Below are 20,200 nucleotides of genomic sequence, written 5' to 3'. Positions count from 1 at the left end.
TGAGTTTATTCTTGTAAAATAAGTAATATTAAAAATGACATTTCATTTTATTAACATAACTTTAAATAACTAAATTTGATTTAAAGCACGAGTTCAGGAACAGACATTTATCCCATTAACAAAGTAAATATTGTCTGTTTAGTATCATATTAATGATCACATACAAGAAAAGAAACAAGAGGGGCCATCTGCTGGATGTTATCAGTATTACACATTTAAATTGTATCGTTTACATTCAACATGCACCTGTTCCGGAAGTACCTCAGGCTGGCCAGAGTCGTCCCGGAAGTACATACGTGTGCTAATGAGGATTATAGTGAAATATAATATCTTATAATATCAATTATGGGCCAAAGTCAATCTGTAGTTAGCACTGTTACATTAAACGTCCAGGGATGAAGTTTGGAGTTTAAATGTTCTCTCTTCATATTGCTTATAGTGTATACACTCACCTAAAGGATTATTAGGAACACCTGTTCAATTTCTCATTAATGTAATTATCTAATCAACCAATCACATGGCAGTTGCTTCAAAGCATGTAGGGGTGTGGTCCTGGTCAAGACAATCTCCTGAACTCCAAACTGAATGTCAGAATGGGAAAGAAAGGTGATTTAATCATCGTTTAAATGCCACGGGCTACCTGAGCATCGTTTCTGACCATGTCCATCCCTTTATGACCACCATGTACCCATCCTCTGATGGCTACTTCCAGGAGGATAATGCACCATGTCACAAAGCTCGAATCATTTCAAATTGGTTTCTTGAACATGACAATGAGTTCACTGTACTAAAATGGTCCCCACAGTCACCAGATCTCAACCCAATAGAGCATCTTTGGGATGTGGTGGAACGGGAGCTTCGTGCCCTGGATGTGCATCCCACAAATCTCCATCAACTGCAAGATGCTATCCTAGCAATATGGGCTAACATTTCTAAAGAATGCTTTCAGCACCTTGTTGAATCAATGCCACGTAGAATTAAGGCAGTTCTGAAGGCGAAAGGGGGTCAAACACCGTATTAGTATGGTGTTCCTAATAATCCTTTAGGTGAGTGTATGTATATATATATATATATATATATATATAAAATGTGTGTGTGCGTGCCTCCCTGTGTCCTGTCATGGATTGGCCTCCCTACCCTTTTTTCTCCATTTTACTGTGGTTTCTCAAAAAGTTTGATAATAATATACTCATCAGCCCACATCAATACACTTTACTAATTTCAGCCAACGGTGAGGTGAAAATAAAAGGAATCAGTTGGCAATATCATTCAGTCCAAATAATTTGGAACATAGCCTAATTTTGAATGCAAATGCAAAGTGTTGCATTTGAGGTATTTTATTTATTTATTTATTTAAATCTGGAGGTTGGAAAATGCACTAACATGCATGGGGTAAGTTATTAAACTGATTTCTCTGACTCTTTTGGTGTGGGTCAGCTCAGGTCTATCATTTCTAGAATAATCTTTCCTGCTAATTTCCTTACACGCTTATCGTCTTTAGAGCTTTATCCTGTACACAAGGTCACATGGGGCCTGGGGTCTATCCCAGGAGACTTGGGGCACAAGGTGAATGGGGTACACCCTGGACCGGGTAGGCCAATCCAATGCAGGACACACACTACTGCTCAAAAGTTTGCGATCACTTGCAAATTTCTTTGTTTTTATTTAGTCATTTATTTCCTACATTCTACAGCAATGAACAATAGAGATTTTAAAACTATGAACAACATAGTCAGTTGTTATTTAAGAGTCAGTTGTTATTTAAGGACACAGGGATCAGCCTTTCTGTAATAGTTCTTGCAAGAACAGTATTATCAAGTGCATTTGCAAAACCCATTAAGCACCATAGTGAAACTGCCTCTCACGAAGACCTTCCTAGGAAAGCAAGACCAAAACTTACCTCTGCTGCATCTACCAGCATCAGAAATCAGCATTTAACAAACAGCACCTCAGATCAGAGCTTTTATGAAGGGTTTACAGATTATAAGTAGCAGCTGCATCTCAATATCAACTGATCAAAAGACATTATTGTACATTTTGTTTTACATGGTAGAATGAAATAAAAATCAGGAACGACCATGGAGTTAGAAGGTGATTCCAAACTTATGACCGGTATTGTACATACACACACTCATTCACACTCTATAGGCAATTTGGAAATGCTATTTTCTCCAATATGCATGTCTTTGGACTGTGGGAGGAAACCGGAGTACACGGAGGAAACCCAACAAATACAGGGAGAATATGCAAAGTCCATGAAAATAGACCCAAGGCACACATAATCAAACACTAGAAGTGCAAGGCTCTAATGCTAAATGATATTCCTCGAAATTGCACATGTGAAGATTGTTTAAACATTACCTGGGCTGTTTCCAGTTCTCAGCTGCCAGGTTCAGGGAGCCTCTGATTTCTGTGCTTGGTTGACAGGAGTGGAACCCGACACATTCTCCTGCTGTTGTAGCTGATCTGATTCAGAGGTTAAAGTGTTCCTTCTCTGCGTTGTTAAGAGTATTACTGTAGCTCTCCTGTCATTTTAAGCCAGTCTTGCTGCCCTTCTCTGATCTCCCTCAACAACAAGCTGTGTCCCACAGACCTGCCTCTCTATTGGATGGTTTTTGTTTTTCAGATCATTCCACGTTGTGGGTGAAAATCCCAGGAGATCAGCAGTTTCTGAAACACTTAAACCAGCCTGTCTGGCCCCAATAAACACTACACTGTTAAAGCCTCTGAGATCACACTTCACCATATTCACATGCTTGATGTGAACATTAACTGCAGCTCTTGAACTATATCTATCAAAATTTGTGCATTGCGATGCTGCCACATGATTGGCTGATTGCATAACCACATAAGTGAGCATGTGTACAGGTGTTCTTAATATAGTGCTTGATCAGAACAAATAAGTTCTAATAAATATAATCTACACATACAAGAGATGCTTAGTTACGTCTTCCACAATGTCCTGTCAGTCTCCACATTTCTGTTTATTTCCAGTTCTCGGTACAGTTGGGTGACATCATCAGAATTCTACCCTCTTTATTGGTGATTAACTGCAAACACCAGATATGGAGCATCACATCTGTTTTTTTTTTTATGTTTCTAAGAAATAGAACAGTTGTACATTTCTTTGTTCTGTAACCTTGATGACAAACAGCAGCTGATTTGATGTGCCCTTTGAGTGCAGCAATCTGAGATGTCAGAGCCTGAGGCTGTCCCTCAGATAGAGAGAGAGAGGTAATAAGAGGGTGCAGGGTGAAAGTGCCCTGCATGCCCAAGGCAAGGGGTGAGGGGACAGGCTATTGTAGCACAAGAAGGGGAGGAAGTGAAGCAAAAAATGTAATGCAAATGTGGAGAAACAATAGCATTACAATAGAAGCTTTCACAATTTTTCTTAATTGTGAGAAATATACAGTTGTACATTTAAAATTTTAAAGAACGTCATCAAATGACCTCAGGCTATAAATAAAATAGTAATTAAAATAATAAAAAAAACGGAATACTTACAAAGCGGTTCCCCCGTACATGTGATATAAGAACCATGAATCAATCACAATATATAACAGAAGTCAAAGAATCATTCCCATCATTACACCATCTTAAAACCAGTTTATTCAGTTCAAAATGTAATCCACCCTTTCCCCATAATTATTTAAATAGTTTAATCAGAATACATATCGTCAACAGTAAAAAAGGCAATGGCACATAGATATTATACATTCGACTTTAAAATTAAGACCACTGTCATAACTTTTTGAGGTACATACTTTTTTTTAATACATTATTATATGTATTTAAAGATACCCAACAAGTATAAATGAAGATATGTGCTGACCGGCAGTATGCTGTAAGGCTAAAGGCATGCTACACTGTGTTTTATGGGCTGTACAGAACACCGAACCACATCAGACATCTGACATCATGGACTCCAAACATCACTCATCAGTGGCCCAATAACAGTGTGTGTTTACGCTCCTGGTGGCATTATGACACAAAAACTAATCGAATAAATAAAAAAAAAAATGAAACTACAGTAAAGGTGAAGTGGATGATCATATTCAAATTTAGTTCTTACAGGCAAAATGAATTTCTTCTGTATTACTTCATTTAGAGTCTAAGAAACTATAGACTAATCCGTAGTTATAGCACATACCATAGCTCTGTTAAATTCCCCATTCTGATTGGTCATTGCTCATGAAATGATTCATTTCTATAACAGAAGCTCTGAGTATAATTAATACTCTTCTTCTAATACTCTCCATTGTAGCCACATTGTATTCACAGGGACTGTTACTGTGGATGCTCATATAATCTAGGCCTAAAAAGACAGTCATGCTTGTGCGATATTGATTTGTCCCTATTTATTTATTTCCATTATTTCAGGGTTAGGGTAAGTTCAGACAGCTTTAACATTATTGATAAACTTCTTCATTCACTTTCTATTGATCTTAATTGTTGGATTCAACACTTTATAAATGTAATCAATTTTTTCTGTGAGGTGTGTTCAAGTTAAACCGAGACTTTTTTCAGTGTGCAGAATAACAGAACACAGATACGAGAGCAAAAACAGGTTTTATTTCTCTATATATAATCCCCTGCTACACTAATGGACTTATCCCGGGATTTCACTAGCGCTTGGATACAAGCATCTGCTTTGAAATTTTTCTCAGCCATGATCACGATGCCTTCTTTAGAAACACTGAAACAGCTGAAACGCTGGCTTCCCAGGAACTCCCAAACATGTGTGACAAGTTATCCGTCAATTTCAAAATCAGGCGTTCCATTCGCTGAATGTTTATGGAAACGACTGCAGTGGGCTCCAAGTCACCTCGGCCCTCATTTACAAACACTATTCAGAAATTTTGTCTCTGAACTAAGAATCTTGTCTCCGTACTGTGCTTGGAGTCTTCTGTAAAGGTTGGTTGCTTTTTACACCTTCATTCACCAGAAATTTCATCATAAGTCCCGGTTTGACTTGAACACCTCCTGTATTTATAATGTATAGTTTTATCGTTACATGCCTGATTAACATAGCTAATTGAAGATGGATATATACTTGTCTCATGTTATGTAGACTGAACAGAGACTGATGGATTTTTTTTTTCCAGGCGCTGATAGTGAGAGCTCCAAATGTCTGCACAAATCATTGAAATGCAGGTTGTATATAAAGGTTGGCCGGCCTGTAGTATAATTAGAGTAAATGTCACTCGGAATCTTGGCAGTGTTATATCATGTAAAGACGAATAAATCATTATATCGCACAAGCCTACTAATGATAATAAAATATTGTTATTATATGACAATAACAAAATTTTTCTGTAAGGAGACAATTATTTACCCTTCAGGAGTGAGGAATTTAGTCAGGGTTAGTGCTCTTAAGGTAAGATGGTTTTCTGTCATGGAAAAGTCTTAGAAAGAAAAAGAGAGGCTAGGTGAGGGGGTAACCCAGGTTCATAGCTGCTCTAATGTAAACAATAACAGGCATCACACATCATGTGGTATAAGAGGAATAAAACACACCAGGATGTGCTGTTAAAAAAAAAAAAAAAAAAAAGAAGAGAGATTGCACTGGGTCACTTTACACCATCACACAATAATAAATCGTTTTTCTCTAACAGCGCACCACATCATGTTTTATTCCTTCATAATACCCCTGCTCATGCCCTGAGATAGACTGTTGTTCCATTCAGGGTGTATTTCCTGGGTGTATTTCCTGGCCTCATTCCCACACAAGTGAGTCAAGCAGTGGAGGCTTGCACAAACCAGTTTACATAAATGACATGAAGAATTAAATAAAGAAAGGAAATAGGATGAAGTAACACATAACAGACCCATGACTGAAAGAATTCCAGTCTATACATTCACAAACTCCTCAGTGTAAATCTGAGAATGGCTTTGAATAGTTAAACATTAAATAATCCATATAGAAAAAGTCATACGTTTTCTGTCTCTCGCTTAAACTCAGCCGAGAAAAATACTCCTGCGTAATGCGCGAGGACGTCCTGGCTGCATTCGGGTTCCTGTCTTTAAAACTGGGGAAGGTCAGGTTGGCGGGCGCTCCGATTTGCCGGAGGAGGAAATTGGCTTCCTCTTCGAGTGTCTCAAACTTGCCGATGAAGTTGTAGTCTATAAGGCAGGGGCTGCACAGCTGCACCACGCGCTCCCAGTGGATGTCCATCCCCACAGGACGCCGAACATCAAGCAGGTACTGGATGAACTCTTTAAAGGTCACACCCTCTCCGGTGAGCAGGGCCGACCTTGAGGCGTTAGCGCGGTACTTGGTGATGATGGGCTTCCCGAACACAGGGTGGTAGTACGAGTTCGGGCTTTCAAACTTGTCCCGAAAAGCTGAGACAAGCCTCTCGAGGGGCTCCCTCAGGAAGAGCACTTTGGTGTAGGTTTTCAAGCGATGGATGATCTGTGCGTAAGTAAAAGAATCCAGTCGCTTTAGGTGGTTCTCATAGTGCACCTGCTCAAAAAAAAGACATGAAATACATTAGTATGAAATACTGTATTCCAGTTCAACGCTAAAACAGAACTTGGCAATGTTGCTTTAGATCGTTCCCACAATGCACCTGATCATGCCGGAGCTCAGCTGTGGAAGACGCCTGGCCCTGCAGCACCATCAGCACACGCTTCCAGTTGGAACAGCCTGCTTTGGGCACCTCGCAGTACAGGAGCTTGTGTGTATCCTCTACATAGATGCGAGACACCTGCATGCGGCTTATGGTCCTGGTGAAGCTCCTGTATTTGGCACACACTTGTCTCAGCAGCTCACGGCGGGACTGCTGTATTTGGGTCAACCTTTGGTAGTTATTGAAAGCCTGGCCAGCAGAGGTGCTGTTGAGCTGCTGAAGCAGGGCCGAGCTCTTCAGGAGTTTGCGATAGTTCTTGGTGATTTGAGGCACGGCGCCTTTGTCCTGAGCGACAGGAAAGCGTGGATTCCAGACGTTTACGGGGTCAACACGACTGAGCTTTTGGACATCTCTTGAACTAGGGGTGCGTGTGTTATTGTCTGGACAATAAGGGCACTGATCCTGCAAAGGAAATGAAGATTTAATTATAGATAAGACAAGAGAATACATGGTGTGCTATGAGTAATAGAGCTGTCACTGAAACAATCACTTGTTTAATGGTTACTCCATCATAACTGTCTTGATTTCAGATGTAGAGGGTGGATTGGAACAGACGAACAGATGAACAGACATCTTACGAACAGAAAGGTTACATTCACACTGCAGGAAGAAAAAGTGGCCTGTATCGGATGTACTGACCGAATCTGATTGTTTTGTGTGACGGGTCATACTATGTTTTTGATGTGGAAAAACTGATCTGCATACTGCACATACATAGCAGTATGTGTCAAAGAGGTCCATTACCTTATTGACCTGCCACTGAAATTGGTCTGGTGACAAATGAAAGGAAACACATACAGTATTGCATTATACAGTATACAGTATATAGGACAACATATTGCATTAATGAGACGTTAGACCACCACGAGTCACCAATCTGTCAATATCAGGAGTGAGATCTGGTAGGTGAAGCATTTCTAAATCTTTACATTATTTTTATCCTAATCAAGCCATCAAGGGAGGGGGCGGGCTCATCCTGGAAGAGACCACTCCCATCAGGATATAGATGCTGTATAGCAAGAGGGACAAATCTTCTCCAGGAACCCCGAAATGGGTGCAGGTTTTCATTCTCATTCACTGAAAGTCAATTCTGGCTAAATGAACAGGTGGAATTAGATGTGGCTTCTGCATGATTGAAATGAAAGCACACACACCGGCCATTTCTGGATAAGGTTTAACACCCGTGCATTACAGGATAAAGTTTATCAGTTAGACAAATTTTTAAAGAGAGACAACTTTGTTTTTTTCCCCCTTTAATTTGTCCTTGACTGGCTGCTCTGTTGAATTGCAACCACAAGGTGGCAGTCTTGTGCAATTTTTAGTTATGGTGTTAACTTTCCAGAACCAGGACACTTAAGTAAAATGATACGATTATCTGAGATTTAATTTACAAAAAATATATATAATAATAATAACTTTGAATTACTTACCGGCTGCTGCTGTCGGTGTCTGTGCTTTCCACCTACACGAGGGCAGAAACACAGCAATGTTTTAATGTGGTATCTTTTCTCACAGCGACCAAAACACTCAAGCTTAAAGCAGTAACGAGCACCTGAACACACTGCTCTTGAAGAATACCAACTCTCTCTCTCTCTCATTTGCTTCGCTTCATCTCCTAGACATACAGTGAGGTAAAAGGTTAAGGAGATGGAGTGTATGGAAGACGGCGGCAGAGGGAGGCCGACTCCCACAGCCTGCACTAATGTTTGTGCCACTGCTCACTGCAGCATCCAGATGGCAACTCAGCAGCGTCAGGAACATCATTAACACCAAGGTTACTATATGCAAAACACATAGGTGTGTGGAAGAAGAAGAAGAAGTTGTCATAAGGAAAAACAACAACTATAAATTCCAAGCCCTGTGAAAATGATGGACCTGTTAGTTAGAGGCAGTCAGGGATTACACACACAAAACAAAAATCTGCCACTTTAGACATTTTTAGACTGGCGTGTCTAAAAATGTGATATCTCACTAGTGTCGAGTGTGCAAATTATTGACGTCTCAGACTTCTCCCCAGCTACTCTTCACTAGCAGCACTGCCTCTCGCCAGCGTAAAGCAGGAATCAGACCAGGACGTGATACACGCACGAGTTTAGACCAGGTGTCGAATCATAGCTCGCTCCTCTCTGTCTCTCACGCTCTCTCATCTCTCTAACAATCATATACAGTATAATGATCATGAAGTTGAATAGACTACTGAGGAAACACGATCTAATTAGCAAACTACTCTTTAGTTCATATTAACATCAGACTGCTTCTGATCTTCTGGGTTTCAACAGACTTTTGTGAACAATAACAATGCACTGTTTAAATATTCAGGAAACATGTCTGGGGAAAAAAAATAAAGGCATACAGCAGTTTAGTTACTCAAATCCATAAAATCAGGCAGGTAGAGCTTAAAATCAAGAGCTTAATGTTGAACATCTCACTCATCTTCTATACCGCTGTATCCTGTATTCGGGATCATGGGGGGCCTGGAGCCTATCCCAGGAGACTTAGGGCACGAGGCGGGGTACTCCCTGGACAGGGTGCCAAACCATCACAAGGCACACACACACACACACTATGGGCAGTTTTTTCAGGGAACACCAATCCTACTTATCTTTGGACTGTGGGAGGAAACCCACCAAGCACAGGGAGAACATGCAAACTCCATGCACACAGAGACGGGAATCGAGCCTGGTCAGGAATGGAACTAAGACCCTGGAGGTGCAAGGCAAAAGTGCTAACCACTACACCACCATATAGAATATCACAACGGGACTACAGTCTCTAAAGAATAGGGTCAGGAGAAACGCAGACTGATTCGACCAAACATTACGGCTACGCTAACTCAACTAACTAGACTTTACAACTACGATGAGCAGAAAAGCATTTCAAAGCACGCAAGACATCAAACCTTAACCTGGACGGGCTACCACAGCAGAGGACCACATCAGGTTCTTCTCCTCTCATCAAGGAACTGGTCTGAAGTCTGAAGTCGCAGTAAGCACAGGTTCACCAAAACTTAGCGGTCGATGAGTAGAAAAATCTTCATCTGTTTAGTCTGTACTCACAATAGACGTCACTCTTGGTGTTAATATTTTTATTTCTCTGAAAAACTACCTGCTTTCATGTCTAAAGCACAGATCAAGCTGATCAAGGCCCAGTTTCCAAAAAGTATTTTAAATTTAAGATCAGCTAATTTGAATGAGATGGAGTTTTATAACCTAATTAGACTAATTAGTCTAATCTAATAATGAACCCTGAATTCAATGCCTTAGGGGAAGTCAGCTTTAAAAGATCAGAGTGACACTAGCATCTGTTAGCTCGGTTAAAGCGGTTAATCAGTTCTGATCTCCAAGTGCGTTAAGCTATCTGACTTAGCTAGAGATAAATGCACATCCTTTTAGCAGAATAAGAAGGCAGTGTATTGGGTTGCACAGATGTTACTTTATTATTGGAGTTGACAAAAAAAAATCAAAATTGATTACACACATATTGAGTGCTTGAACATTGAACAAGAAGTCACACAGATCATGTTGTCGTCACAGTGAAAGTATTATTGAGTAAATGATTATGATTATGATATGTCAATATTCCTAGGCAAATAATCCATAAAATATACTAGGTGTTCAAGTCAAACCGGGACTTGCGATTAACCTTCTTATGAATGAAGGCAGGCGGCACAGCGGTGTAGTGGTTAGCACCGTCGCCTTGTACCTCCAGGGTCCGGGTTCGATTGTAGGTTCGGATTAGCATTGAAGAATATTGTAGGTTGTTGTCAGGTTTTTGGACTGTGGGAGGAAACCAGAGTACCTGGAGGAAACCCACCATCCACGGGAGAACATGCAAACTGATGGCACACAGAGATGGGAATCAAACCTGGCTGTGATGGATTAGCACACTGTCCAGGGTATACCACTTCTCATGGCCTAGGCCTCCTGGGATAGGCTCAAGGCCCCCCGTGACCAGGATAAAGGGACTCTTAGCTCCAATAGAACATTGATATTGCGAATACATGACGTTCCTGGCCAAGATGGCTCAAATCCCATTGTAGTCGTTCTCGTGAACATTCAGCGAATGGAACGCCTTAAGTGACCCTTAAAAATTTGTCTCCAGCTTTTGTCTTATAGTCATTCACAATCACCACTTGCACATTTAAGGAACTCAGCTGGACATCCGCCGTACAGTATAGCCCTGAACTGGCTCAAAGCCACTTTGCACATGTTTGGAAGTTAACAGAGTTCCTGGGAGGCCAGCGATTCAGGCATAAAGCTGGCAGTCTGATCATGGCTCCAGTGTACTAAGAAAATTTTCAAGCATTAGTGAACCCCTGGGATAAGTGTATTAGTGTAGCAGGGGATTTTATGGAAGAAATAAAGTGAGTTTTCACACTCTCATAACTGTGTCCTGTTATCCTGCACAATTCAAAGTCCTGGATTGACTTGAACGCCCCTCGTCATAACTGTTGTCTCTAAATCGTAAACTGAAGTGCCAGTTTTTCCTGCCTTATTACAAGCTCATGATTTTTCTAATTAGATCACTGCATTTGTCCTTCTATACCCTGTAATTATATACAGTACGCACCTGCATGAAGCTGGCACTTCGACAATGTATTAGTGTTCAAAAAGATTTTGAATTTCAAAACAGCTTCCACAACATATTCATTACAACTCCTCTCCTTTATTCATAGATGTGGCACCCTGCTGATGTGCCCAGGTTTCAGCATAATATTTGTGCCCACATGGAGCTCAGCTTAAGGCTCATAAAGAAAGTAGAAAGCCGTATAAGTGCCATATCTGCTGACTTGATGTGCCAAAGTGGTACAATCTACAAACACAACTGCACAATCAGTACCTACAGTAATAACTGCAACCTGCAACTGAAACCTAAATCATAACTGTTACATTATGGGAGCTTGAAAAGTAAAAAAAAAAAGGGGTTGTGTGTAGTGACTTGACAACAGCACGGTGAAAATATTCTTCAATGCTAAACCGGCACGTTCAAGCGAAGGAAAAGGAAAGCGGAAAGGAGACGTATGGATGATCGGTGTTAAAAGGCTGAATGTCGTCAGCGAGCTCTCCTCCCTACAGGTCCTGGCACATCTCTCAGGTCTATTAGATCAGAGTCATGGCACAGACAGGCAAAATAAACGACATGACTCAGAGCTGGAGAAGAGCACGTCAGCACAGTGGGTGCTGGCAAAGATGGAGCACCGCATGCAGCGCTCTACACAACCCTCCCTATAGCCTTCAGGATAACGAAGCATGTTGTGTGGAAGAAGTGAGTCCTGTGGAAGAACTTGAGTATGGGCCTTCCCATAGGTTACTACAGGTGAATTTGAAATAATAATAATAATGGGGGCATGCTGTTATAGGCAAATAATCAACAAAAGCAAAGTGTGATGTGGCCAGATGTGAAGAGTTACTCTACCGAGACAGATGTTGCCTGTTTGCCAATGAAATTACGTGTTTTATTCCTCCTATACCACAGCAACCAGCCAACAAGTACTAGTTTTATTATTAGAGGATTATTCTATAGTTGTACTATTACATTATATAAGCTGTAAACAATCATTCCCTCATTATCCTTTCATACAAGACAAGTGTTACGAATGAAACTGCAAACTCCTCTTTTTTACGTTGGAGAACATAAAGCTACCGCTTTAGATATTTGAAATCGCATTGTATTGTTCAGATATTCACCGTCCAGTTTAAGGGCAACAACAAGGGGTAGTGATGGCTCAAACGGTTAAGATTGTGAGCCAATCATGAATTTTTTGGTCAAGAAATGGACAAAGCAATAATCTTTTACTGTGGCGTGGTTGTTGGCCTCTATGCCACAGTCCAAAGACACTATTTTGGAAATTGTCTGTTGTGTATGATCAGGTGTGTGATTGGCAACCCATCCAGCATTGTGTCCTGAGTTCCCAGGAATAGGCTCCAGGCGCCCCGTGACCCCACAAAGGAGGTGGTATAGACGATGGATGGACAAGCATGGGTTTTGGTGCTAGAAAAACTTTCAAATTGGCTGCCATAAAGGATACAGTCACTTAAATAACCACTCTTCACATCCACGGTAAGCTGAAAATCATTTCAGAACATGCAACACATCAGTTGTTCAGGTAGATGGGTTAGAACCTCACCAGACCACGTTGGGTCATTGGGTTCCTCTCTTGTTAGTTAACAAGCCAAGAAGTGAAATCTGAAGGGCAGCTAAAAATAAATGTAAAAAGAGTGGAATGTGTAACTCTCATAATCACATTGTAGAGGTGCTAAAGAAACAGGAACATATTACGCATCAAGCCACGGGCTGCTAAAAACACCACTGTGGTTAAATTTAGCAGTTATCATCTATCAGTACCTAAGCTGACAGGTGTGCGTAAGTCAAAGTAGGACACAGACACTTTCAGAGTTGTATTCATGAGTACAAAAACCTGTCATTGTGGCACGGCTGATTTACATTCCAGTCTTGACAAGAGAAGAATGAAGCTCTCACCAAAACAAGCAGACTTACTCACTGAGTAATAAGGTGAGACAGAACATTATCCAGTTCATGCACATGATCGAGATTTAATGAACGGCAAAATGTTAAATCAATATAAGGTCATATGTGGTATCGGTGGCTAATTGCACTCGTAATTACCAAAGCGAAGCAGATGGTGTCAGGGATTAGTTCACACACACCATACTGCGATAGCTCCTGCGACGAAGCCAGAGCCTAATCTTAGCGTCGACTGCCAGTTTCAGTGTCTCAGACTCGCCGGTAAGTGTGTGTGTGTGTGTGTGTGTGTCACTATGGGGGCTGATTTTCATGTCCCTGGATCCAATAATGTGTTTCAGAAAGTGTTGCTCCGTGGTGTGTGTGTGTCAGGTAGCTCTAAAAAAGGAGGCTCTAGGAAACATTCAAAAATGGTGTTATCTCAACAATCGTGGAATTGTATATTAAGAAATAAGCTAGAGCGTTTTTATACGAAAGATGTTCAAGTCAAACCAGGATTTTTTGGTGGTGCCACTAACTAGAGTACCATTAAGGTAGAAAGGTTTCTCAGTATCAGTGTGCCAGAGCCATGATTTGACTACCTGAAACACTGGCCTCCCAGGAACCCATGAGTAGAAATGGCTTGGAGCGAGGTCCAGGCTGGACAGGGGATAAGCTACAGTATAACTTCCAGACGAGTTGTTTTACTGTGGCTAAGAGCCTCATCACCGTACTTTCTTTGAAGTCTTCTGTAAATGATATCAACAAGAAATTCAAGCACAAGTCCCGGGTTCAGCTTGAACATCTCTTGTATTTTAGAAAAATAATGCAAATCTGCCATAACTTTAATATATTAAAATGGCATTTTTTCATAAAGGACACATTAACATTGTTAAAACTCACATCATGATTACATATTGCGGCTTGAACTGCAATATTTAACTATTAAATGCATCATTTTGTATTTAAAAGTTTTCACATTAAACAATGCGACAATTGCCCTCATATGAGAATGTCTTTTTAGGAAAAAACAAACAAACAAATAATTAACTTATTGATACATTACTGACTATGTGTTCGGTTTTTGTAATCAATTATAGCTTTTTGCAGTTGTGATGTTGAATTTTATCTGATTAATTGTGCAGTGTCATGTGTTACCATTGTTTGTTCGCACGGACGTTTGTTTTTGCCTTATCGGAACGAGGATCCATGTACAGTATGCTCCAATCCTACGTATGTGGTGGACCCACCTACTTGTCCCAAAAAGGTCTTGAGATTTAAATCCCCCAGCTGAAACATCTTTATGTTATTATATTATATTATATTATATTGTCTGCGAGGGTGGACAAATGGCTATCTTGGGCACCTGGGGAAAGCAACTTACAGTACAGTTCAGTTTTTCATTCATTATTTTTTTCAGTGGACCAGCAGACTCAGGACACCGTTACCACCGGTACGCCCACTACTGTTTTACTTCACTCGTCCAACAACTGGAGAAAGAAAAAGTTCTACTTCCTTTGAACTTTCACGAAAGGAAACTTTTATGTAATGTTTGCATAAACGCAGAACAGTTCATTTGGTTCAAACTGTCCATTGCTTGATTCAGAATCTAGACTGAGAAGAACGCAATATACTATACTATAGATGGCCACAAAAACCTGAAAATGCCGCATAAGAAAAACGCAGCCATCTCACATTTAAACGCTTTAAAAAGCAAAAATGCAGACACGAACTAAAGACGGCGTGTTTACAATAAACCATATCCCAATGACTTTCTTTCTTTTTACCTAAGGCACTTTACAACTGCGATGCTTCATCACCAGAGACATAACCATGACACAATAGAGACTACAGCTACATAAAGCCAGAACTTGCTCATTTTTTTTCCCACAGTCTGTTTTAATGCCTAGAATAAGCTCATCATACTTAAGTGTTAAAGCTATAAACAATCCTTCCCTCACCAGACTTTCGTGAAGCTAATCCGTTTATGTGGAGCGTCCAGCAGACGAGTTCCTGTGTTCCCCACTTCCTCTCTGACTTTATCTGATCTCAGGCATCAATATTTATATCCGGCAGACAGACGAAGGAAGAAAAGTAAATATCCCAACACACAAAAGTCAACAGTGAAAAGAAAAGTAATTATATATTGACAAAAGGTTTCTGATTCTGCGTCAGTAAACAAGCCATTGGACTGGGGAAGAGCGATTTAGGATGGACAGTAGGGATTGGACAAACTGGATGGATGGATGGATGCAAGGACGGATAGACAGTAAACTACCTCAAGGATTTTCTCCTGACCAGAATCCAAGCTATACAACTCAATTCGAAATAAAACACCTACCATCACACTTAAAGGGGAAAAAAATCCCTTTAAAGTACGCTTTGGGAGTTTAAACGTCTGCAGCAGGCTGGGCTTTTATTTAGAGTCTGTCTCCTCATTTATTGTCAGGCACTTCACTTGTTTACTCCTGTTGTGTTAGCAGACCCCCTGATGCCGCCGCCGTCTGTTGCGTGCTGCTGAGCTGAAAGTCAGAAAGTGTATGTTTCCTCATCAGTCTGCCTCAGACTCTGCCCCCTACACACCCACGGCGAGCCCGCATGCTCTCCAACTCTTCATTAACTTCATTAGCATGCACCTCTCTCTACTTACCTCGATGTTTAGGAACTCTCTATAATCAGAGGGTTGATGATCATATCACGGACACTTTCACAGACCCCAGGTCATTTGGGAACGCCAGTTAGCCTAATCTACATGTCTCTGGACTGTAGGAGGAAACCGGAGTACCCGGAGGAAACTCACTAAGCTTGGGGAGGACATGCAAACTCCATGCACGCAGCCCCCGTGCCGGGAATTCAACCCGGCCCCTGGAGGTGCAAGGTGGCAGTGCTAACCACTACACCACTGTGCTGCCGATAATATGTTTAATGAGGAGTAAACACCTGTTACCTAGCTCATGCTCAATGTGCATGTCCTGTTTTGTCAGTCATATGCACATCTGGATTTATATCATGCAGATCTTAGCAGTTTCACTGGAGCAAAAAAAGTCTAGACCAAGACAAACAATCAAGAAAGGATATTGAGTCCATTACCCCTGAGTATCAACAGGAAGAAATGCTACGTGAATATCATTCAGATACCTTGTGGAATGGTTCTTGAGTGTACCTACTTACTCACGTTGGATTCTGTGTATGTTTGTGTGTTAAAAACGGTTATAAAAAGGAACTGTATGTGTATCTCATCTGCTGGGTCTTTAATGACCTTTTATATGTACAGTATGGAACACTTTATTAATCTATCATCATTTATTTATTTATTTATTTATTTTTTACAAAAAAGCTTTTGGAAGGTAGGCTTATGACCTGCAAAAATCTCCATTCTCAGCAGGAGCCCTATTGTTGTCCTGAAAAGCCTAATCAAAGTGATTCAAAGGTTCAAATACAACCTAATATCAACGATGCGCCAATGTCTATAATGTAGCCAAGTTTACGTCAACATAATGTTTTGAAAACCCAAAATTCCTGTACTGTATGGAGGTGGAGCTTCCTTGTCCATTGTTACATCAGCAGGAGCAATGTACTGTAACAGCTCTCAAATGGCCCTGGTTTCACTTGAGGCCACCATTAACCCTATGAAACTTTTTTTTGGCTTTCTGGTTGTAAAGGCATCACACACTCAGAAACGTGAACCCCCTTTAGATTTGTTGTGTACGTACTATTGCACCCATCTCCCTTATCTTCCTTCCTGGAAGTGCAAAAGATGCTCTTCTTTAACATTCTGTTGAACCATTCAACTCCACAATTATCTTCTTGAATGTTGTGATGGATATTCATCAAAATGCATCACAATGCCAAGCCATTAAGTCACCCAGTGGGTGAGTTCCTGCTCTACTGTGGCGAGACTTGTTGGCAAGATGTGTGCTGGCTAGCTGGACCTAAATGGATTAAACAGGATTGGATCTGATGCAGGTTTTTGCTCATCAAGGGGTATACCTGGCTGGAGAGAAAAAAAAAAAGGAACAGATGGGGCTAGGCCTCAGAAAGTATCGGACAAACGTTCATGTATAGTAGTTCTTCTGTGTGTACTGAGTAAGTGGGAAAAGTGTCTCAGCCATTTGTATCCAGAGCTGTTGTTTCCAGAGCAGTTTGGATGAACTGTCCTGATATGTGATCTCCAACGCAAACCAAAGGCTTACAGAGTACCACTGGTTTGTAGTGGTTAGGGTACATAAGGGGCGTTGCTCAGTGTCATCCTGAATCTGTCCAAACACCGCATCTAGGGCGGCAGCTTACAGTACATGTGACAGCTAAGAATAGTGGGAGCTCACAGACCTAAGGAAACTGACTACAGTTATATGCACAATCCCCAAACTTTAATATCACAGATGTATTCTGATAATGCCCTTAACTGACAGTCAGAATCCACACTACATCCACTACAATGTCACTGAGACAACTAGTGACCCTGCCAGAAATATCCGCGGACATCTCCTTTGGGAAGCAGCTGCAGGATGAAGCCGTAGTTATAAAATAGTACCGTGCAACAAAAGAGGTCACGTAACAAGCAAGGGATTGCTTGGATGGCAAAGAAGGGCAAACGGGGTGTAGTTAATAGGTACATGAAGCGCTCCTCTTTGGCCACCCTTGTGCAGTGAGACTGCTTGCGAAATTAAACAAGAGTGGAAAGCCAATGTCCTGAAAGACACATGCATCCAGTGCATCCAGGACTGGGTCCGAGTGCTTTCCTGTTGCTGTGTGGACTGTTATAGAACAGCAATTAGGAAAAGCAATTGCTATATACAGTAGCCCACAAGCGAGTGACTGCTGTTCTAAAGGATGCATTCAATTTCTAGTTGTCTGCCTGTTCCCTTACTGTACAGATAAACATCATATACACTGGGAAAAAAAGATCTTGTGAATTGTACTGTATGTGTAAAGATGAAGTTGAAGTCTGAGTTTTACTTTAGTCTAACATTTACTATAGTCCACATTTTTTTTCCAGCATACCTTTAATGATCATATAAAACAGGCAACTCTAATCTTTTCCAGAATGTCATTATCAAAGATTTGACTCATATTGATTGAGCCAAAGGAATTAGGTTGGCTGCTGCTTTGATGGAAGGAAAACCCTTCAGCGATATTGGCTCTTTATGGGTAAGTTTAAGACCAATGATATGGCTTGATCTACATCAAAAACATCAGTAATATAAGTTTAAATCAGTGGATTTGGTCTTTGATGGTGATTTCTTTGAAGGAGGCTGTATTGCTGTACTAACACTCTCTCCTAGCTTGCGAAGTGAAATGTGGGAATGATGGTTGCACATTTTTGCAATGTTATAGGCTTGCCGAGTGCCCGAAAGACGCATTGCTCTTGTGTTCTGAGGCAGTTAAGACTGAAAGTGCCAGTTTGTCAGGTTGTTGCACGGCTTGTGGGCATTAAAAACTTTAAAGGACCCATGTCACCATGGGATGGGAGGCTCTTCTTGCACTAGAGGTGTATCTGTAAATGTTTTTGTAGTGTGATCTATGAATTCTGGATTTGACACTTCCTCATGGTGATATCACGCAAGACTGGTGTGTAAAACATTTCCGTCGCATTCCACAGCCTACCTTATCATACCGTGCATACCTTAGATACCACGTGAACTATTCTGACTATGTAAACAATATACCGTATCAAAGAATTACGGGAAGGTACTTTTTAAAAAGGCCGTCTTCATTGCCAACCGTCTGCAGCTATAAACCCGTCAACGTTTCTCTTCACGTTCCTGTTCCATTTGCTTTGATTAAGACGACCCAGAAGATGCGGCATGTGAATACGCCGTGACTCCACACAATAGCGCATATGAATAGTTCTCTGCTCGGCTAGTTATTGTGCTTACCTGAGTCTTATCCCACCACAGAGCTGTGTGCATGATTCATTGCTGAGTCACAAGCAGCTGGAAGTAGGTCCCCTCATGGGACGCCACTGAGAGCTCGGCCTGATTCTCATGCACTGGCTGAGATGAAGAGATTCAAAGCGTGTGAGCTACTGCGTGCCAGAGGCTCTGAACTGTGTGAAAATATGCTGTATATCTCACGCGCTGATGCTGTTTACGCCGCCACATAATAAAGCTCCTCATCTCTCTCTCCATGCACAGTATTGATGGAAAATGCAATAGTGGAAACAAATGATTCTAGAGATTCCCTTCGAATATCATTCTGGAGTAAAGCAAAAGGTCACCTGCAGTTTGTCGCAGATCCTCGGAGGACATGATGTGCGCTGGCTAATATTAAGGCTGAACAAACAATCTAAAAGCCATCACTTCTTTTAACTCCAGTAATAAGCTCGGATATAGTTTCCCTGACGCTTGACACGACCTTCTTCCTAAAGGATGATGAGGTTGCTGTGTTCCACCTCCTGTTTGTGTAGATTCATCCCAAGATGTAATGAAAATAGATTACTTTCTAAATGAAAATCCAGGTCAGCCCACAAACAAGACAGTGCAAGTGCTGTGTGCATGGGCGAGAGGATCTGAGCGCTTCTCCGTGTTTACAAGTGGAGCCGAAACGTGTGCCGATCTACCTTTATCGATCTTGTGCAGGATCCTAGGGTAATAGAGCACTTTGCCCTGCCAAGCTTTTCTGTATTCGACATGGCTGCTTTGACATTGAAAGTCTTTTGCTCGCGCAAAAAACTCTTTCGTCATCTGAACTGAAATCTTTTTATTAAGGCGAATAGATTTGCACACACAGGTGCAGGAAGTGATATTTTGCTAAAGAGAAAGCGTTATTCTTCCAAAGAGAATCAGAAATCAGCCTACAAAGTGGGGTTCATTCAGAGCACAAGCGAGAATGAGAAATCTCAAGCCAAAAAAACAAACAAAACAGTATCACTAAAAGCTGCGTTTTTTTAAAAAAAACAACAACCTTGCACCACATGAAGCACCCTGACCTTCACATCTTCCTCATAAAAACACGAGCAAGCAATGTGTACAATTCCTTCCAGTTCTCCAATTTCACAATAGGACAAATACTCTGCAAGGAATTGTAGTTCTGTATAAGAGTCCTAAAATTGTTCTTTTAACTGGACTCTTTATGGGTCTCCAGTTATTTCGTTTGTGGGCACT

At 41.1% G+C, this 20,200-nt stretch overlaps 1 protein-coding gene across 3 annotated transcripts in view; it reads right to left on the bottom strand.

Moving 5' to 3' along the window:
• Positions 1 to 3,498: 3,498 nt before the first annotated feature.
• Positions 3,499 to 20,200, bottom strand: part of si:ch211-269c21.2 (carbohydrate sulfotransferase 8) — a 66,846-nt gene continuing 50,144 nt past the window's right edge. For all 3 annotated transcript variants that reach the window (XM_053505227.1, XM_053505230.1, XM_053505229.1), the window contains exons 3-5: positions 8,063 to 8,094; positions 6,573 to 7,034; positions 3,499 to 6,466 (exon numbers count right to left, since the gene is read on the bottom strand). In XM_053505227.1, coding sequence (XP_053361202.1) covers positions 5,870 to 6,466; positions 6,573 to 7,034; positions 8,063 to 8,094 — 1,091 coding nt within the window. In that variant the 3' untranslated portion in view covers positions 3,499 to 5,869. The remainder of the gene's footprint in view (positions 6,467 to 6,572; positions 7,035 to 8,062; positions 8,095 to 20,200) is intronic.

This window comes from Clarias gariepinus, chromosome 10 (genome assembly GCF_024256425.1).
Source record: "Clarias gariepinus isolate MV-2021 ecotype Netherlands chromosome 10, CGAR_prim_01v2, whole genome shotgun sequence".
Lineage (NCBI taxonomy): Eukaryota > Metazoa > Chordata > Actinopteri > Siluriformes > Clariidae > Clarias > Clarias gariepinus.
This window is presented reverse-complemented; position numbering and strand designations above follow the sequence as displayed.